Source organism: Diabrotica virgifera, chromosome 1, assembly GCF_917563875.1.
Source record: "Diabrotica virgifera virgifera chromosome 1, PGI_DIABVI_V3a".
Lineage (NCBI taxonomy): Eukaryota > Metazoa > Arthropoda > Insecta > Coleoptera > Chrysomelidae > Diabrotica > Diabrotica virgifera.
In genome coordinates this window covers 215,704,609-215,723,092 of record NC_065443.1, presented here as the reverse complement: position 1 = coordinate 215,723,092, position 18,484 = coordinate 215,704,609, and the positions used below count along the sequence as shown (strand labels likewise).

General features: G+C 34.1%; 1 protein-coding gene across 3 annotated transcripts in view; it reads right to left on the bottom strand.

The window, feature by feature from the left end:
- Positions 1 to 18,484, bottom strand: part of LOC114326415 (lethal(2) giant larvae protein) — a 223,022-nt gene that overhangs the window by 37,202 nt on the left and 167,336 nt on the right. For all 3 annotated transcript variants that reach the window (XM_028274780.2, XM_050647172.1, XM_050647176.1), the window contains exons 7-14: positions 17,410 to 17,635; positions 14,617 to 14,868; positions 9,511 to 9,792; positions 7,208 to 7,396; positions 3,549 to 3,845; positions 2,499 to 2,640; positions 2,238 to 2,437; positions 327 to 498 (exon numbers count right to left, since the gene is read on the bottom strand). In XM_028274780.2, the coding sequence (XP_028130581.1) occupies positions 327 to 498; positions 2,238 to 2,437; positions 2,499 to 2,640; positions 3,549 to 3,845; positions 7,208 to 7,396; positions 9,511 to 9,792; positions 14,617 to 14,868; positions 17,410 to 17,635 (1,760 nt within the window). The remainder of the gene's footprint in view (positions 1 to 326; positions 499 to 2,237; positions 2,438 to 2,498; positions 2,641 to 3,548; positions 3,846 to 7,207; positions 7,397 to 9,510; positions 9,793 to 14,616; positions 14,869 to 17,409; positions 17,636 to 18,484) is intronic.

The following is an 18,484-nucleotide window of genomic DNA, read 5'->3' as shown; positions in this document are numbered from 1 at the left end:
TACTTATATATCAAGAGAAAGGTTGTGGCTCTTGAAAAAGACCCCCACCATACGATTGAAGGTGGATCTATATTTTCCGATTCTAAAGAACTCAGTTACTTTAAATTATTTATAACCCATAAAAAAATCTTGATCTGATATATTTTGAAGTCTATAAAACGGGAAAAATTCCCAAAAACAGTTTTTCGGATTTTTGAAGATGACGTACCTTACGGAAAAATATATAAAAAAAAAGAGAAATACAGTTTTTCATAAAATACACAAAATAAAAAGTAAGACCATATTGGTTATATATTAACTAATAATGTAGATCTACTATCACTTACTTTATATCTTCCCTTTTAATAGCTGCTGCGTTTAGCTGCCTCTTGAGATCTGGAATGCTTAGTACTAGACAATCGCCCATATTTGTTAAGCAGAGTAAGTCCACTTCGGAATGTTTTACTTCGTCCACTTGGCAGCTGAAGTTGGCGAAAGCCATTCTCCTCACTCGCGCCCCTAAAAATAATAAATATTTGTTGAAACGAACTCAGCTACTATAGACTAGGACCGGTGTAGGTGAAATTTGCTAAGCATTTTAGGCACGATAAGAGCCTATAACTTAAATAGTAGAACCTAAAAGAAAACGTATTTAGTGGGACATGCGTCGACAGTGGCGCATTGAACTTTCCACTTATGCACGGGATAAATAAATTAAAAGCTACCTTCCGTCACTCCCAGAATTCAATTATTTTCATTTTTTTTAATCATATGTGAGTAAAAAATAAGACTCAGCGTAATTTAATAATCGCTGTACTTAAACTGCCGTCAAACGGTCGTGCACTATAATGCCGTTAACAGCTATGACGTCATGATGCGTTTGACGGCATTTTCTTCGGATGCCGTTCGCTTGGAGGCTGGCCATCTTAGTATCAATTTCTGATAAAGAATTTATTAATATTAGAAGATTTTCTTATAAACGAAAAAGAAAACACAGTGAAGTATTAAAACGTATTTTAATTATTATGTTGTAAACTAAGAAAAAAAATTAATTATAGAAATTTAATCCTTTCTTTGGAATGAACCCTGGATTTATTTGGAAATGATTTGGGGTTTCTTTTCTTTTTCTTTGGTAGTCCTATTGCTGCCAGACCTTGTCCTTTTGGGCGTCCTCGTTTCTTTACTGCCACTGGGATTTTAATTATCGACAAAGCAACATCGTTCACTTGAAGAGTTTGGTGAGTAATAGGAAGTTTATTTTTTGGACTTTGACTCTTGTATATTCCCCTCAACGTTAAATACAACTTCATCATTTCTGTCAATAATAACTTGCGTGTCATTTTCGTCTGTAACATCTATAAGTGTAAGGAGAACAGCAGTATCATTGGCCCACAGTGTTTTGAGATTTTTTAATAGATTAAACCTTTGCTCAAATAACATGCCCGTACGTTGTGCAATACTACGCCCAATAATGACACTTACCTAAGGCATTCAAGTTTTCCAAATTCAAACTTATTATTCTCACAATAATTAACAATTAGGTACAAATATAACGCTTGTAACTATATACTGAGACTGGCACTATAATAATAAAATAAGATAAGAGAATCGTCAACTCGTGCATTAACTCACCACGTGTATATATGCAGAACTGCAAGTGAAAGCGAACCACAGTCGAAGAAAATGCCGTCAAACGCATCATACGAATGACGTCATAGCTGTTAACGGCATTATAGTGCAATACCGTTTGACGGCAGTTTAAGTACATCGTTTAATAATACTCAGAAGTATGTCAACTAAAACTGTCACTGTGACAGTGCTAGTTGCCAAACTCGTCCGATACGTCTAAAGGTGGGATTCAATCAATATAATCTAAATTTATAGGTCAATATCGCTAAATTTCCCAGCTCGACTAGTGTCATTTCTTTTTATCTCACAACTTAATACGTTTTACATCTTTTGCGCTATTTTGCCGGTTATTAGCGCACTCATCACTGTATATTATTACAATGACATACGATAAATGTCATTAAATAATAAATATAACCCTAAACATAAATAAAATATAATTAGGTGACGTCACGGGTAGTTTGAACTATTTTAAATAATAGAAGATTTTAAATTTGTACTTTTAAGTTATTATGAGTTTTTGAAGCGTGAAATTTTGGAAATCTCATTTTTAAACAAAGCGGAACATTATTATGTGATAAAAAATGTGCAAGTTTCCTATTGATCAAATAAATTACAACAAAACTTACCTTCATGTGCCGTCAATTTGTATTTACAGAAAGGCTTCAGACTGGGAAGAGTGAAGATTTTGAATTGTTCTTCGGATGCGATAACAACTCGATGTGCCTGAGTCGTATCCGGCAGTGGTGCCACTCCTTTTTCTACTTCTAGAGGTTCGGGAAGAGGTTTACTAGATCCATCCAATACGGCTATGCCTATCACTGGAGCCCTAGAATAATAGCACAATAACGATTTAAAATACAATCATAGAGGGGAAAATAATGGTTTACCTGTGTTTTAACTGAATTTCTTTCGCTAACATGCACGAGACGTCATCTGTGTCTCGTTTCGAAGACGACGGAACTGTTATGGTGAAGGCGTAGACAGTTCCATTATTTGTAGCTGCCCAAAGAGTGGGGTTTGTGTTTTGCACTAAAACATATTCAATAATAAATAAATATTCCAAAAGATTAAAAGAGGGGGGAGGGGTATAGTTTGAAATTTTTAATTATTATTTTAAATGAAAATGCGTAACTTCAAAAATACTCTCTGAAAATTTCAGATTGATCGGAGTAAAATGAGCAAAGATACAGCATGTTGAATATCCTTACTTTCGGCTCGCAAAGCCGCGGTTTAGCGCCAGCACGCTTGAGCGTAGTGACAAACGTTCAACAACTGTAGTTCACCTTCTCTTTTGTAGATTACTCCGCTATTCACAAACATATTCCGATGTGCATCAGTTTACGATTTGACAGACAAATAATAAGACGAAGTTGTCAAAACTTTAAAACGTTTTTTTCTCAAAACTGCTTTTTCAAAGGCGGTGGACATTGTAACTCAAGAACTACTTGACCAATCCACCTGAAATTTTGGATAGATTTTCTTTAGACGCTTCGTGAGGTCGTCGAGATATATTTGTTTTTATGCTTATTTTTTGTTTAGCACTAACAAATATGTTGATTTTCATCTTTTTGTTACAGAGAATTTATTTTTTTTACTTCCGAGTAATACCAAAAACTCAAAGACCGTTAAAAATAAAAAACTGGACAGCGTTACCTCGAAAAACTCATAAGCTAATAGAATCTTTTTGAATTGTTTGTTTCACATAATCCAGTGACGAGTTCTGATGTCCACCGCAAAATCCATGCCACGTTAGCTTCTTTTTCAATATTTTTCATTGTTTTTTTTTTAGTATTCTTTGAAGTGTACTGAATATGCGTATTTAATTTAAAAATAAAATAATTCTGCCATAGTTTAAAAAAATCACAAAAATGTGCTTGAAATGTTCATTTCAAACCATACCCTCCCCTTAATATACGGAAGTTATGTAATATACGTACCACTGACTAAAAATGTTCTAGCGAAGTACAAACACCTTACGAAAGATCCCATGGAATCATCGGCTGGTCTCGCCTCGATTTGTCGTTCAACTGGTTTGGCCTCCAAAGGATTTACATTCTCATCAGTAGCGGCAGGTAAGGTTCTCTTAGTTGGCGGGGAAGTAGCTGATTTTTTGTCGTCTTTGTTAGTGTTCCGACGCTGGGACCGACCTTTCCTTAAACGTCTGAACGACTCTCTTAAGGACTTTTTGAAGGACTTTCGTCGGGATATTGGGGTGTCGCCCGCTCCTGTGAGATCTAAATAGAAATATCGTTAATAATAAGGTTATAAGTAGAGACCAGATATACAACAGAAAACAGCGAGGATGTAATTACCAATAGACTAGGAAGTAAGTTGGATTGTTATTAGCCAAAAGAGCAAGCAGGGTTTAGAGCAGGATATGGCACGAATGATCATTTACAAGTAATTAAGAACTTAAAAGAAAAGTGTTGAATATAACAAGTCATAACAGAGCTATGTCCTTAAGTAAGAACTGCCTATGCCTATGTGTCTCAAAAGAAAAGTCTTTGATCAGTGTGTGTGTGTTGACAGTACTTACATATGGTGCAGAAACTTTAGCAATAACCAAGAAAGTATGAAATAAAATTTGTGTTACCCAAAGAGCCATGGAACGCTCAGTGTTAGGCATTTCTCGTAGGGATCAAATCACGAACAAGGAAATAAGTTGAAAAACAGGAGTGACAGATGTCATAAAAATAATTGTGACCCTGAAGTGGAACTGGTCTGGACACATAGCTAGAATGTCGGATAAAAGATGGACACAGCGAATAATACACTGAACACCAATACGAGAAGCATTATCGAAGTAGAGGCCGCCAACAAAATGCATTCCTGCTAGTATTTAAAAAGTAGTTAGATTGTGATTGAAATACAATTTTGACATGTATCTATTTAAATACAGTAACCATACATACTTATAGTTGATAGACAATTTGTTTTTCAAAATTTGCAATTAAAATATTATGCTCTCTGTCTGTTAGACCTTGGGCTCACGCTTGAAAAACATGATAACCTCCCTCATGAGACTGTTTATTCAGTTGTTCATGTAGAGTCGACAACTTTTCTAATACGGAAAATTTTCGGGAGGGGGCGGAGAGAAAATGTATAAAACCGTCAAATTTGGAGCACCCTTACAACTGGAGTACCCTTTGATGCTAGCCACGAACTAGAGCATGTTCAACATTGAGAAATTATGTAAAAAATAATTTTTTTTCCGAATAGGTAGGAGAGACAATCCAAAAAATGCATGGTGAGGGATAATTACACAAGACTTCATTGGTAGGGGATTAATCTTTGAATCAAAAGAAATGGGAGAGAGGTAATTATGGAAGCTGATGACGAATAGGTACAAAGACAATTAGAATGATGATGGTTGATACTGACAAGATACTATGATTTGATTTATGAATGTAATCTTTATTTAACCCTTCGGTGGTCACACTATCTTTAAAATAGTACCTGCGGTTATTGCATTTTCTGAAGTGTTTTATCAGTTGAAGTTGAGCGTTGAAGTAAGAGTTGTTCGATAATTTTTTTTGCAAAAATCAAAGTAAGAAAAAAATTCTGTGCAATGTGTGCTTATAAGACTAATTCAATTATTTTGTATTTAGGTACATATTTCACTTTTGGGATGTTTGTAAAACTTTTTTTGTAGTAAACGTTTTCTTTGTTCAGATTACATTGTCAGACTGACTACTCGTTTTTTATATTGCGCATGAGTCGTTACATATTAAATCATACAATATAATGTTAAAAATACCGCTTTTCTTTTGTTATTCTAACAAATTCTTGATATTTTTAACATCTAATACAGTTTTTTTTATATTTGTGGCATTAGGTACCGCAGTGTATTAACTCATGTAACTTTACGAGACGTGGCTACCGGAGGGTTAAATCTATCGATATTTAGTATCAATTTTTATTGAAGCTTAGAAAAAATTATATTTTTGATTATAGGTACTGTGTTTAAGAGGATCGGTACGTATTTTCGGCTGCAATGCTATTCAAATGGGGATTCATTTTTTTCGAATCCTGAGAAAACTAATCAGTATTTTTGAAAAATTTAAACGCAGAATGAAAGATCACGTTATTAGCGAGGGCCGAAAGTCCCTGAGAACTTCTATAATGTTTATTTTAATAAGTTACAGGGGTGAAAAACTAAGAGAAAATTTAGTGTGATTTTTAATTTCAAATATATCATTCAAAATAAACTTTTTATTTATTCTAAGGGACTTTCGGCCCTCGGTAATAATTTAGTCTTCCATTCTGCGTTTAAATTTTTCAAAAATATTTATTGGTTTTTTCAGGATTCGAAGAAAATAAACACAATGCTTTGGTAATATTTTCCAAATCTATCTTTGTCTTACAACGCACTCAGCCGAATATAATATTGTCAGCATATATTGTCAGTCAGACACTGACAATCAGTGACAACTTTAAATATTTGACATTGCATCGGGAATATGTTGAGTTATTGATTAAGAGGATCGGTACGTATTTTCGGCTGCAATGCTATTCAAATGGGGATTCATTTTTTTCGAATCCTGAGAAAACTAATAAGTATTTTTGAAAAATTTAAATGCAGAATGAAAGATTACGTTATTAGCGAGGGCCGAAAGTCCCTGAGAACTTCTATAATATTTATTTTAATAAGTTACAGGGGTGAAAAACTAAGGGAAAATTTAGTGTGATTTTTAATTTCAAATATCTCATTCAAAATAAACTTTTTGTTTATTCTAAGAAACTTTCGGCCCTCGGTAATAATTTAGTCTTTCATTCTGCGTTTAAATTGTTCAAAAATATTTATTGGTTTTTTCAGGATTCGAAAAAAATAAACACAATGCCGTGGTAATATTTTCCAAATCTTTCTTTGTCTTACAACGCACTCAGCCGAATATAATATTGTCAGCATATATTGTCAGTCACACACTGACAATCAGTGACAATTTTAAATATTTGACATTGCATCGGGAATATTTTGAGAAATTGATTAAATATTATTGATATATAGTGTATTTGATAAATAATTGATTAAAGACGTGAACTTAATAAAAAGTTATTTATTGTGTATTATTATTTGTGGAAGATCCAAGCAGAGAATACATCAGATATATCCTGTGATCCAAGTATTTTGTTGTTAGAGATGTTCAAAATTGTAAGCGTTCCATAATAACAATATATTATTAAAAAATCACTTTAACATTTTTCCTCTTTTCTCGATTGATTATTAGTTTTTGTTGTACAAATAAATTATTACAATCACTGAAAATATAGTTAGTGAAAAAATTATCACATTTATTAACTGAATTAATAATTTGCAATTATAAAAATAACAGTTATCCAAGAACATTCAAAAGCCATCTTTTTAAATTAATTATGACATTTTCAAGTAGAATGACATTCTAGTAATGTTTACATATCCATACCAGTGTGAATTTTACTACACGTAATTTGCCGTGTAAAGACAAAAAAAGTAGGGATACACGTAAAATATTTGCGAATTATGTACCCATAGCCTTAAAGTGTGATAACATTAAAAAAACAAAATGTTAACTATTTATAATCGATACTTTAACCATATCATGAGAATGATACTCACCATTAGGATTAAGAGTACATTTGACCAGAATAGGTTTGTTTTTGATGTAATCCAAAAGCGCAAGTCCGTGAGCTGTGCCGACTGAAACCAATCCCCAATCTGCCTGAAGAACGCTGCATGTGATAGCTGCGGGCGGATGAACTTGGAGAATTGTCGTTGCTTGGAATCCTCTAGATTGGCTTATACTTCCTGTGCATAAAATATTAAATCATTATTTTTGTATAAAGATATTTCTTTGATTTTAATACATTGACAAAAGTACCTTGACACTACGGAGAAATATACCTTGTCTACTTAAATACAGTAGAAAAAATGAAAGAATACCCATGAACGAACATAAAAACACGCTGTATTTTCCTGTCACCGTGTCACACAAAAAATTGGCCAGCACAAGTACATGTAATAATTATTATTACATGTACTTGTGCTGGGCAATTTTCTTTGCGACATGGTGACAGGAAAATACAGCGTGTTTTATATGTTCGTTCATGGGTATTCTTTCATTTTTCCGACTGTATGTAGCATTATTCGCTCCGTGCATGACTGACGCGACATCCAGCGTCGTCACCTGGCATTTTTGGCGACCATAATTTGAAGTTTATGATAAATATATTATTGTGAAGTTACAAATTATTAATAATTAGTTTTTAACGATACTTTTCCAATTTATTTTTTCAGCCCCAAACGAAACAAACAGGGAAAAATATATCCTCGTTTTTAAACTAGGAGTAATTTAAATTTCCTGCGCTGTAGTGCTTGTTTGTAATTGGACCAACCGCAAGCAAGTTTACTCCACTAAATTATGAAATTTTGACTCTATTAACATTTATGAAATTTTGGCACTATTGTGTAACTAAAGATGCTACGAAAAACGAGGTTCAAAAATGGCCGATAAAGAATTATCAAAAAAAATAGAGAGCCACTCAAGGCCAAATCCAGACTAAAAAATAATCAGTAGTAATTGCACGAGAGCTCTAACATCATCGATTTGTATCCCGAGTGACACTTTCTTCTTCTTCTTCTTCGCGCGACTAGGATTACTCCTGTTTATCTACCTCTTATTCTGTTTCAGTTGTTGTTGACTGTACATTGTCTTTCCACCTTTTCGGCGGCCTTCCAACGGGTCTTCTGCTATACGGCTTGTTGTTTTTACAGATGTTCGCTAATCTATCTGGTTCCATTCGGTTTACATGTTCGTTCCAGTTTTTCCTTCTTGTTTTTATCCACCTGTTAATATTTTGAATTTTGCATCGTTCTCGTATACTTCTGTTGCTTTGTCTGTCTCTTAATGATATGCCCGCTGGATGTGCGAGTGACCCTTTGACAGTTTTAATTTCACGACCCGAAGGGGAGTGAAATTATGTCAAAGTGGCCCGAGGGAACAAGTCGATAATAATTTTAGAGATCGAGGGTAATTCGCTGGGATTATTTCATGAATAAAACTGTCTTTTAAATCATTTTAACTAATATTTTGTTCATATCTTCACCTCAATATTTGCTAAAAGTGTTTCTTGGTGTTCTCTGTGACAAGTTGTAAAACATTAATTGTCATTAATGTCACTGAATGTTCATTTTTGCATAGTAACGAAGGGCATCTGACGTAATGCTTGACGACGGGATATTATCAAAAATTATCACTTTAATTTTTATTTCTGTAGCTTTTTATTGGTCAGAATCTCCTATGAATGAAATAATCAAGAATATTGATAAAAAAACTCTCGAACAGTTTGATGAACTTCAATAAACGAGAAATCAAAACGATCACTGAAATGGTGACTGGACATTGCCATTTAAGAAACCACCTATACAAACTAGGTAAGGTGAGTGAACTATGGTGCAGAAAGTGCGATATGGCAGAAGAGACTGCCATACACATACTATGCCATTGCAGTGTGCTAAGTGATGTAAGGCAGGAAGTCACTGGTCAATTGAGGTTTGAACCGGAAGAGATCCTAAAACTACCAATAAGAAAACTGTTGGTCTTCGTTGAGACCACAGAACTTATTAGAGTTTAAGGAAAAACAAGGTATGGTACAAAGACCTTATGACTAAGTACCAGAGACTAACGCGTTTCGCCTGAGTTAAGAAGAAGAAGACTTATTCTAAAGATTTTTACTGGAGAAAATGGATTGAACTATATTGAGACTGCATGAGAACAAAACACATTAAGTGCATTTAGTAAATAAAATTTTTCAAAAAGTGCATCTCTTATAAAAGAAATTCATTTGTTTAGATTGTTAATAGGAGGAGAACATTTTCCTTAACACTTGTATTCAAAACCAATACTTAACAAATTTACTCACCTTGTTTTGGCGTTAGTTGTCCGTGTCCTTTCCAAACGAATCCGTCTCTGTCACTGACAATGTTCATCGATGAAACTTTTAAAGGCCCTTCTAGGACCTCAGTATCGAATTTGGCAACTACGGTTTGTCCAGCGGTGCCGCTAACTACCAAAGTACCAGACAATGGGCAAAGGGTTATTCGTTTGACTGCCAATCGTGGATCATCGGAGTACGGGTCAAAAATGCCCGTTTTTTTAAAAGGAGGCCACTCGTCTTCAAGATCTTCCGGATCAGGATGTACTTCTAGAATAGAATACAAAAAATATTATATATAATATCATAAATAGTAATAGATCTTTAGTATCTTACTGTGCTACTGGTATTGCTATACAAGTTCTGAAAGAGCACGAAACAAGAAATACAATCTGGTACAGAAAGGACAAAAAGAATGCTAGAAACAGCAGAGATGAAAACCCGTCGAAAAATCGATGGTAAGACACTTTTGGATAGAGCTAGAAGTGCAGATATACGACGGAGATGCAAGGTGGACAACATTAATAACTGGGTAAAAAACAGAAGAATAGAATGGAACGACCACATAAGCCGAATGACAACAAATAGAGTAGTAAGGACGGCGGGAGACGGTTCCCCAATAGGAAGGCGATTAGCGGAAAGACCGAGAAAACGACTGCCGTGCTTATCCAAAACGCCGTATCTGCAGAGACTTTACATTCGAGTAAAATCGATTTTAGTTTAAGAATTCGTATACATTTACACAGGATATCGCATAAGACGCGGTGTGTTTAATGTGTTTTGGCTTAACTTACGTCATTTTTAGTAAGCAAATAAGATAGATATGCACATTTGGGTTAGAAAGATGTAAAAATTTCATTTTTTCAGATTTTTGCAGATACGGCGTTTTCGCTAAGCACGTCAGACGATCACGAGGCACATTGAAAAACAGACAGAGTCATGTCTACACAAAAAGAAGAATAAGTTCTGAGAGAGATGTAAAGACAAATACTCGACAAATGCAACATTGTCCAAGTATACGAGAGTTATAGCCATTGACCCCGTATAGACCAATACCCTAAAACCGATGTGTCAGCGCCTGAACTATGGTCGACCTTATCTCCAAACTGCAACTTGTATATTATTGCTTATTTTTCAAATGTGTAATGTATTTCATTTCATTGATTATAATTCAGTCTGATATTATTTCTTTGTAGAGTAAAGTCGCATTTTTTGCGTTGTAACTATTAGATCGCAATAAAGTCAATTTCTCGCACTTGTATTTTTAAAAATTGTTTTTAAAAATCGTTCCGAAAAGACAGAAACTATTAGTCGAGTATACCTCAACTTCTTTGGTAATTACACGAAATTTTATTATATTAGTCCAGGTACAACATCAATGTTTCTGATATAACAGTGGCTTTTAGAAGATGTTCACGAAATTGTTCCTTCTAGAGTAAACTATCTTGGCAAACCACCAATAAATTAAAAAACTACACGGAACAGGTCTTCTTTATTGCTAAAATTCAAAGTGAGTTAAACAGCAAACATTAGTTGTGTTAATCAATTCCGAAAAACAAAGCATCACACGAGAATGTTCATAATTGAATTATACATTATGTTGATCGGAAAAACTTTCTCGATAGTAAGTAATGTAAAAACCATTTTTCTTCTTCTTTCCCTTTATAAGCAATTCTGTTTGTTCATTGGAGGAATGATATCTCTATGGAAGGTTGTCATTCTATCTTTTATATTTCTTCTGCTGATTGGCAACTCATCTCTTGCTATTTTGACCACACGGGTTATCCCCATTCTGCTTATGCGGTGATTCCATTCTATTTTTTTTTTATTTACTTATTCGTTTATACACTGGATGTTACATTTTCTTCTAATGCCTTCACTCTTTTTTCGATCTCTACGTATTTTCTGTAATTCTTTTCAGTAGTCTCATCTCTGCTATTTCCAGTTGTCTTTATGTTGTGGCTTTGTCAGGTCTTGTTTCTGATGCATATATCATTATTGGTCTTACACTGGCTCTATAAATTATTGACTTCATCTCAGTGTTAATATGTCGGTTTCGCTATATAGTGTTATTAAGTCATCCTGTCAGTCTCTTTACTTTTTGTACTTGATCTCTCACTTCTTTGTCCAGGTCTCCATAGCAGGACCGTGTAATTACAAAGTATTTTACTGCCACTACTTTTTAATATTGATGCCATCAATTTTTATTTTACATCTGATTGTTTCTTTGCTGATTACTATTGTAGTTTTCTGATATGATATTGTCTATTAACTTCTTTTGTTCTTATGTTAAATCTGTGGACTAGGTCTCTGTAGACTATCTTCATCTTGGTTTATCAATATTGCGTCGTCTGTGTAACATAGTATTTTTACTTCTTTGTTTCCCATTCTGTATCATCTTCTTTTGTTAACACTTTTGATGAACTCGTCCATGATTAGATTTAAGAGCATAGGCCTCAATTAGTCCCTGGTCTTATTCAGCTGTCGATGTCTATTTCTGTAAGTTGTCCATATATTATGACTTCCATTTTGTGATTTTGGTAGATGTTTTCAATAATTTTTGTGATATTTAGGTGAACTTCTCTATTATACAAAAGATGAATTACATCTTTGTTTCTCAAATGCCAAATGCTATCTGTAAGTCAAGTAGACACAAAAATGCTGATCTATTACACTATAATGATTTCTTGGTTTAATTTACTTTATGGCGAATATTGTAACTGTACACGATCTTCCAGTATAAAAACTCCGTTATTCATCTGTTACATTCTGTAGTTTTCTAGTTGTTTTTATCTCATTTTCTGAATATTAGAATTAGTTCGCTCGTTCTCCATTCTTTCGGTAATGTATCGTGTATAATTTTGTTAATTAATGTTCTGTCATTGCTGCTCCACAATATTTCCGTAATCCAAAAAAAACCTCTGTAGAATAAAATTTTCTGGGGAGATATTCCATTAACATGTGAAATTTAACAGTGCAGTGCCTATATTAAAAATGGCTGCGAGTAATATTTTATTTGCAAAATATGAAAACCTATTGACTTCTAGATATCGTAATATTCATTAGAATAGAGCGCCCGCGTTGGATGGGAGACGTGAAAAGAATGGAAAAGGAGAAATACCAAACTATTAACTAATCAGATAAATGCCAGTAGCAAGAAGAACAAGAGGAAGACCGAAGTTAAGATATATAGAATAAATAGAAAATGATAAACAATCTTAGAAATGAAAAATAAATCAGGAGACAGATCAGAATGGAGAAAAATCCTGAAACAAGGCAAGATCCAAAAAGGGTTGTCGGGCCAGTGGTCATGATTATGATATTGACTTCTGAATAATTGCAAAACAGTATTAGGCGAGCGGCACACCCCTAATTTGAGGTTTAGAAATCGAAAAAGCGGCCGTGATAGGCAAAAGGCAAATTTTCAAAAGTTCAAAAATCAACAAGACACTCACCACACACACTACACATTACACTAGGTACATAACTGTAAAAATCCACTGTACCATGCCAATGGCCATTAGTTGTCGAGGCATTAGCTAAATAAAAAAAATTATGCAAAAATGCGAAAAACTAATTTTGATGATTTTTTATATTTACCTCCTCACTGTATCTTTGGTCGCTGTAAATATTTCCTTTTGATAATTTTACTGTGTCGTCTTTGAAGAATTTAGATAACAATGAGATTTGTCCGAGATGTTTAAACAAATTAAAAAAAAAGTTGTTAATTTTTAAACAATTTGTCGTCAGATTTCATTAGTTTCATGTTTACTTAGAAAAGTTGGGTGACAAACTGTTTAGTTTATAATTTTAATAAACACAACATTAAAACATAAGTTATGAAGAAGTTTTCTGGAAAATTTCAAGTCAAAATATGTAATAGTAAAAATGTTATGTGACTTTATAGACGAGTTGCACTCCCCCCAAAAAAAAACGCTTTTTTCTCGAGATACTGACCACGGTGTGGTGAATAGCTAATTTTTATCATACTTTATGTTTTTGATGGTGCTGAAAACGAAAATGAGGTTTATTTTGAATTTTACATGGAGGACCATTGTCAAAATGGTAATTTTATCCTAAAAGCTACCTAGTTTACCCTAAAATTAAAAGTTGCACCATTTTTTTTCTACAAAACATTTTGTTCTTTGTACTCTATATTTTAACATAAATTTGATTGAAAAGCTAAATTTCAAATTTTGTAACTCAACTTTTGCGATTAAACTTTGCAATTCAGGAATCTGCCCCTCTTACATTAAACAATTATTCATAAAATTGCGATTTTAGCAGTGTTCCCACACGTAAAATTCAAAATAAACCTAATTTTCGTTTTCGGCACCATCAAAAACATAAAGTATGATCAAAATTAGCCATTCACCACACCGTGGTCAGTATCTCAAGCAATAAGCGTTTTTGGGATGTGCCGCTCATCTATAAAGTCACAACTTTTTTCCTATTGCATATTTTGACTTAAAATTTTCCAAAAAACTTCTTCATGAATTAGGCTCTCTCTCCCCCGCACGAAACAATTCATGAATGATACAGGCGAGGTGTCGCTGAAAACGATATACGGTACAGCAGCGATTATATTTTATTGCCGTGTTGGTTAAAATTATAAACTAAAAAGTTTGTCACTCAACTTTTTTTAAGTAAATATGAAACTAACGAAATCTGACGACAAAATGTTTAAAAATTAACAACTCCTCTTTTGATTTATTTAAACATTTTGCACAAATCTCATTGTTATCTAAATACTTCAAAGACGACACAGTAAAATTTTCAAAAGGAAATATTTACAGCAACCAAAGATACAGCAAGGTAAAGTTGAAAAATCATCAAAATTAATTTTTCGCATTTTTGCATAAAATTTGATTTTTGAACAGGTTCCACCAATTCTAGATAAAATAAACTTCATATTTGGATTCAGCGACCTCGCAAACGTAAAGAATGACCAAAATTGGTCATTCACCTTAAAGTTGATTTTCGTGGTCGGTATAACGTAATTTTAGGGGTTGGTGCCGCTCGCCTATATTGATTAAAAGTAATAACTATCAACAACTACGACCAGTAAAAAATTATTATATCTTCATATCTTACCTTCAAGGTCATCACCAGAGAAAAACTGAGCCGTGCCGAATTTGTACATTAAAGTAAAAGTAACACCTCCGGCATCCCAGAATTTGACGGTTCCATCTTCGTGACCTGTCAATAGCAACTCCCGTTTAGGTACAGCTCCTTTGGAACAAAGAAGGCTTCCTCCGTCCACAGGCCAAGAACGGTTAGAGTAAAGATGACTGGTTTGCACTTTGCCGGCATCTTTAAGGTGCTCCCACAGTTCCTCCGGTACTCCTGTAAAACAAAAATCATAAGTTGATTCATAATTCAAGCTAAAGAACTATTCCTCATTGCACTTAAAAATATTTCGATAAGTTCAGAGATAAATGGTTTTTTAATCTGATAAAAAGGGAATGATCTAGTTATCTTTTCATCATCATCATCAATGGTGCTACAGCCCTATAAAAGAGCCTCGACCTTCCCAAGTCTATTACGCCAGTCAGTCCTATCCATTGCCAACCGTTGCCAATTTGTTGCGCCCATTTTTCTCCCATCCTCATCTACACCATCCTTCCATCTGAGTTTTGGCCTACCCATTTCTTCTGGGGATTCTTCTAGGAGGATTGTTCTGCTGGGATCTTGCTACATGCCCTGCCCATCTTAGTCTTCCTATTCTTATAACCTCCTAAGTCCATAGGTCCAGCCAGCTGGACAGTGTTTACTAATTTATTACATGGTGACTATTCGGGTTGGGCATCGCTGTGTCCTATATTGCAGCATATTGGACTTTCTATTTAACAGTAAAATTTACTTGTTTTGAAAAATTTGACAATAGCGCCTACTTCGGTAGTTTCTTGTTTCTAGTTTTTTCTAGTTTCGGTAGTTACATGTGGTGAAACTTTTTAAGTTATGATGGTGGCTCCACAAAAATACAGTAAGTTGTAGTGTTTTTCTGTACTTTAAAGTATTGATTGTTTTTAATGTATGTTACTTGATGATTGGACGTACTTGTGGTAAATATATATTTGAAAATAATTACAACTGGACACGTTAGAACTTTTTGTCCAGCATTTTGGACATTGGGACTTACCATACTCACGTTTTTTAAGTTTAGTTACAGATAGTAAAAGGATATTGATAGAATGTGCATTGGAGGCTATTTTGGCAGATAACGATTTTTTCGTCAGTGAAGAGATAGCGATAATGGTCAAAGGAAATGGATTTACAGGAATTTAAGCTGTATGTTGAAAGGTCACTAGCTCTAGGTGGTAAGCCTGCAAGTGGGAGACAAGCTAGTGCGTCTATTTCAAGAGAACCGGAGACATCTGAAGATGAAGTGCCCATCTTCTTCTTCTTAAGGTGCCTATCCGTTCCGGATGTTGGCGATCAGCATGGCTATCCTAACTTTGCTTTGCTCAAGTGCCCATAATTCCTGTAAAAAGATCTACAGTTGTCCAGTTACCGCCTATAGATGTAAGAAAAACCAGTAATGAACATTTGCCAATATGCTCTGTCAGCAATAGAAATTCTTACCGCGTTGCCTAAACCTCTTGGATGCACTAAGAAGACGAGATTCTTTTGTACAAAATGCAAAATGTATATGTGTATTTCTCCTGAACGAGAATGTTTTTCCGGTTTCATACTTAAATTATATGAAAGCTAAGTCCTGATGTCCATTATGCTGGACCTGTCATATTACGTCTGTCAAATAATTTTTTTATAATTTTTATAGATTTTCGTTTATTGTTTTCACAAATAAGGGGAGAAAATAGAAAATATTGTTAAAATAATAAAAACTCTTTTCTTGGGGCTGAAGAGGATAAGAGATACTACGTCTTTACCACCAAATTTTTGTTTATATCTATGGTATACCTCGTAGTTGTACGAGGTATACCACAGATTATACAGTGCAGTGGAATAAGTGTTGCCCCCCCTGTTAACTTGTTTATTTTAAGAATATAAACAAAACGCTCGGACAGGTCGATTTTTAAACTAACCATAGTATATTATAGCATCAACGTTTCGAACTTTACGCGATCCCTCTTCAGGTGACAGCCATAACTTTGATTTTTTTAAATAGGAAAGTACATCATGTGACACCTCATTTAAAAGCTATTACAATACCGAGTTCAAAAATGTATAATACTTTAATCCTGTTTGAGAGCGTAGGCGCAAAATTTCGGTCGAATTCTTTCTAAATGCAATTATTTTTTTCGAATCCTGAAAAAACTAATAAATATTTTTGAAAAATTTAAACCCATAATGAAATATTACAGTATTCTCGATGATCCAAAGTTCCTGAGAACTCCTAGATGTTTATTTTAATAAGTCACAGTGGTGGAAAAAAGAGAAAATTTAGTGTGATTTTTAATTTCAAATATATCATTCAAAAGAAACTTTTTGTTTATTCTAAGGGACTGTCAGCCCTAGGTAATAATCTAATCTTTCATTCTGCGTTTAAATTTTTCAAAAATACTTATTAGTTTTCTCAGAATTCGAAAAAAAATAATGCGTTTAAAAAAAGTTCGACCGAAATTTTGGGCCTGCGATCTCAAAAAGGATTAAAGTATTATACCTTTTTGAAATCAGTATTTTAAAAGCTGTTAAATGAGTTGTCACATGATGTACTTTACCATTTAAAAAAATCAAAGTTATGCCTGTCACCTGAAGAGGGATCGCGTAAAGTTCAAAACGTTGATGCTATGATATACTATGATTAGTTTAAAAATCGACCTGCCCGAGAGTTTTGCTTATATTCTTAAAATAAACAAGTTAACAGGGGGGGGGCAACACTTATTCCACCGCACTGTATAAGATTACCTAGTTATCTTTTACCTGAAACATATTGGCTGCAAGTGACAGCTGAGGCGTGTAGAGATGCCAAATACGGCAAATCCATCATTCGCCAACCGTCATCCTTTAAATCGATAGCTACTATTTCTTCTTCGGCCAAAACTATCAATGTCTCTGGTTCTCCCTTAGCTGTGTTATTTTCTACACTGCCGTTGTTAGCTGCCGATTCGTCGTGTCCCTTAGATTCGATGAGAATAAAATCAATAACCTAAAACAAAATGGAGACGTCGGTTAAGTTAATTTTGGATGAGTTGATGTGTATATCTACTGGACACTGACATAACATGCTTTATTTCAGAAATCGAAACAAAATATTGTTAATAGAACCATTAATGTGCCAATAATTAAAAATAAAAACTATGTAGCGTAATATTATACTTTATGTGATATTGTGAATTTAGCAAGAAAAATGAGTTAGTGGAAGAAATCAAAACTATCAAGGCTTAACAAGAAGGTATTACTTATAGACCTGGATCCCGCGTACCAAAAAAAAGTTGATTAATAGCAAATTCAAAATTTGTTAATAGCTTAACGGTGTCTAGTCGGACAAACTTTGATGTATGGGAACAGGGGAAGTTTTAATTGTGGAACAGGTTAAAAATTTGGAACGTCAGACTACGAAAACGTTCCATGTATTTTGTCGGACAGAAATTCCAATTGATTTGTTACCATTTCATTAAACTCTCATGCAAAAATCAGACTGGTGTTTATCACCAACTGGGCATTTTAATGCGTGGAACACGAAGAACATGTCAAATGACAGGGATCATGTTGGTTAGTAATAGCAGTCTGATTTTTGCATGAGAGTTTAATGAAAGGGTAACAAATCAATTGGATGTTCTGTCCGACAAAATACATGGGACGTTTTCGTAATCTGACGTTCCAAATTTTTAAACTGTTCCACAATTAAAACGTTTCCAGCGTTCCCGTACAACAAAGTTTGTCCGATTAGACACCGTTAAGCTATTAACAAATTTTCAGCTTGCTATTAATCAACTTTTTTTGGTACGCGGGATCCAGGCCTATTACTTTTGTTGACAAACTATGATTCTACTTA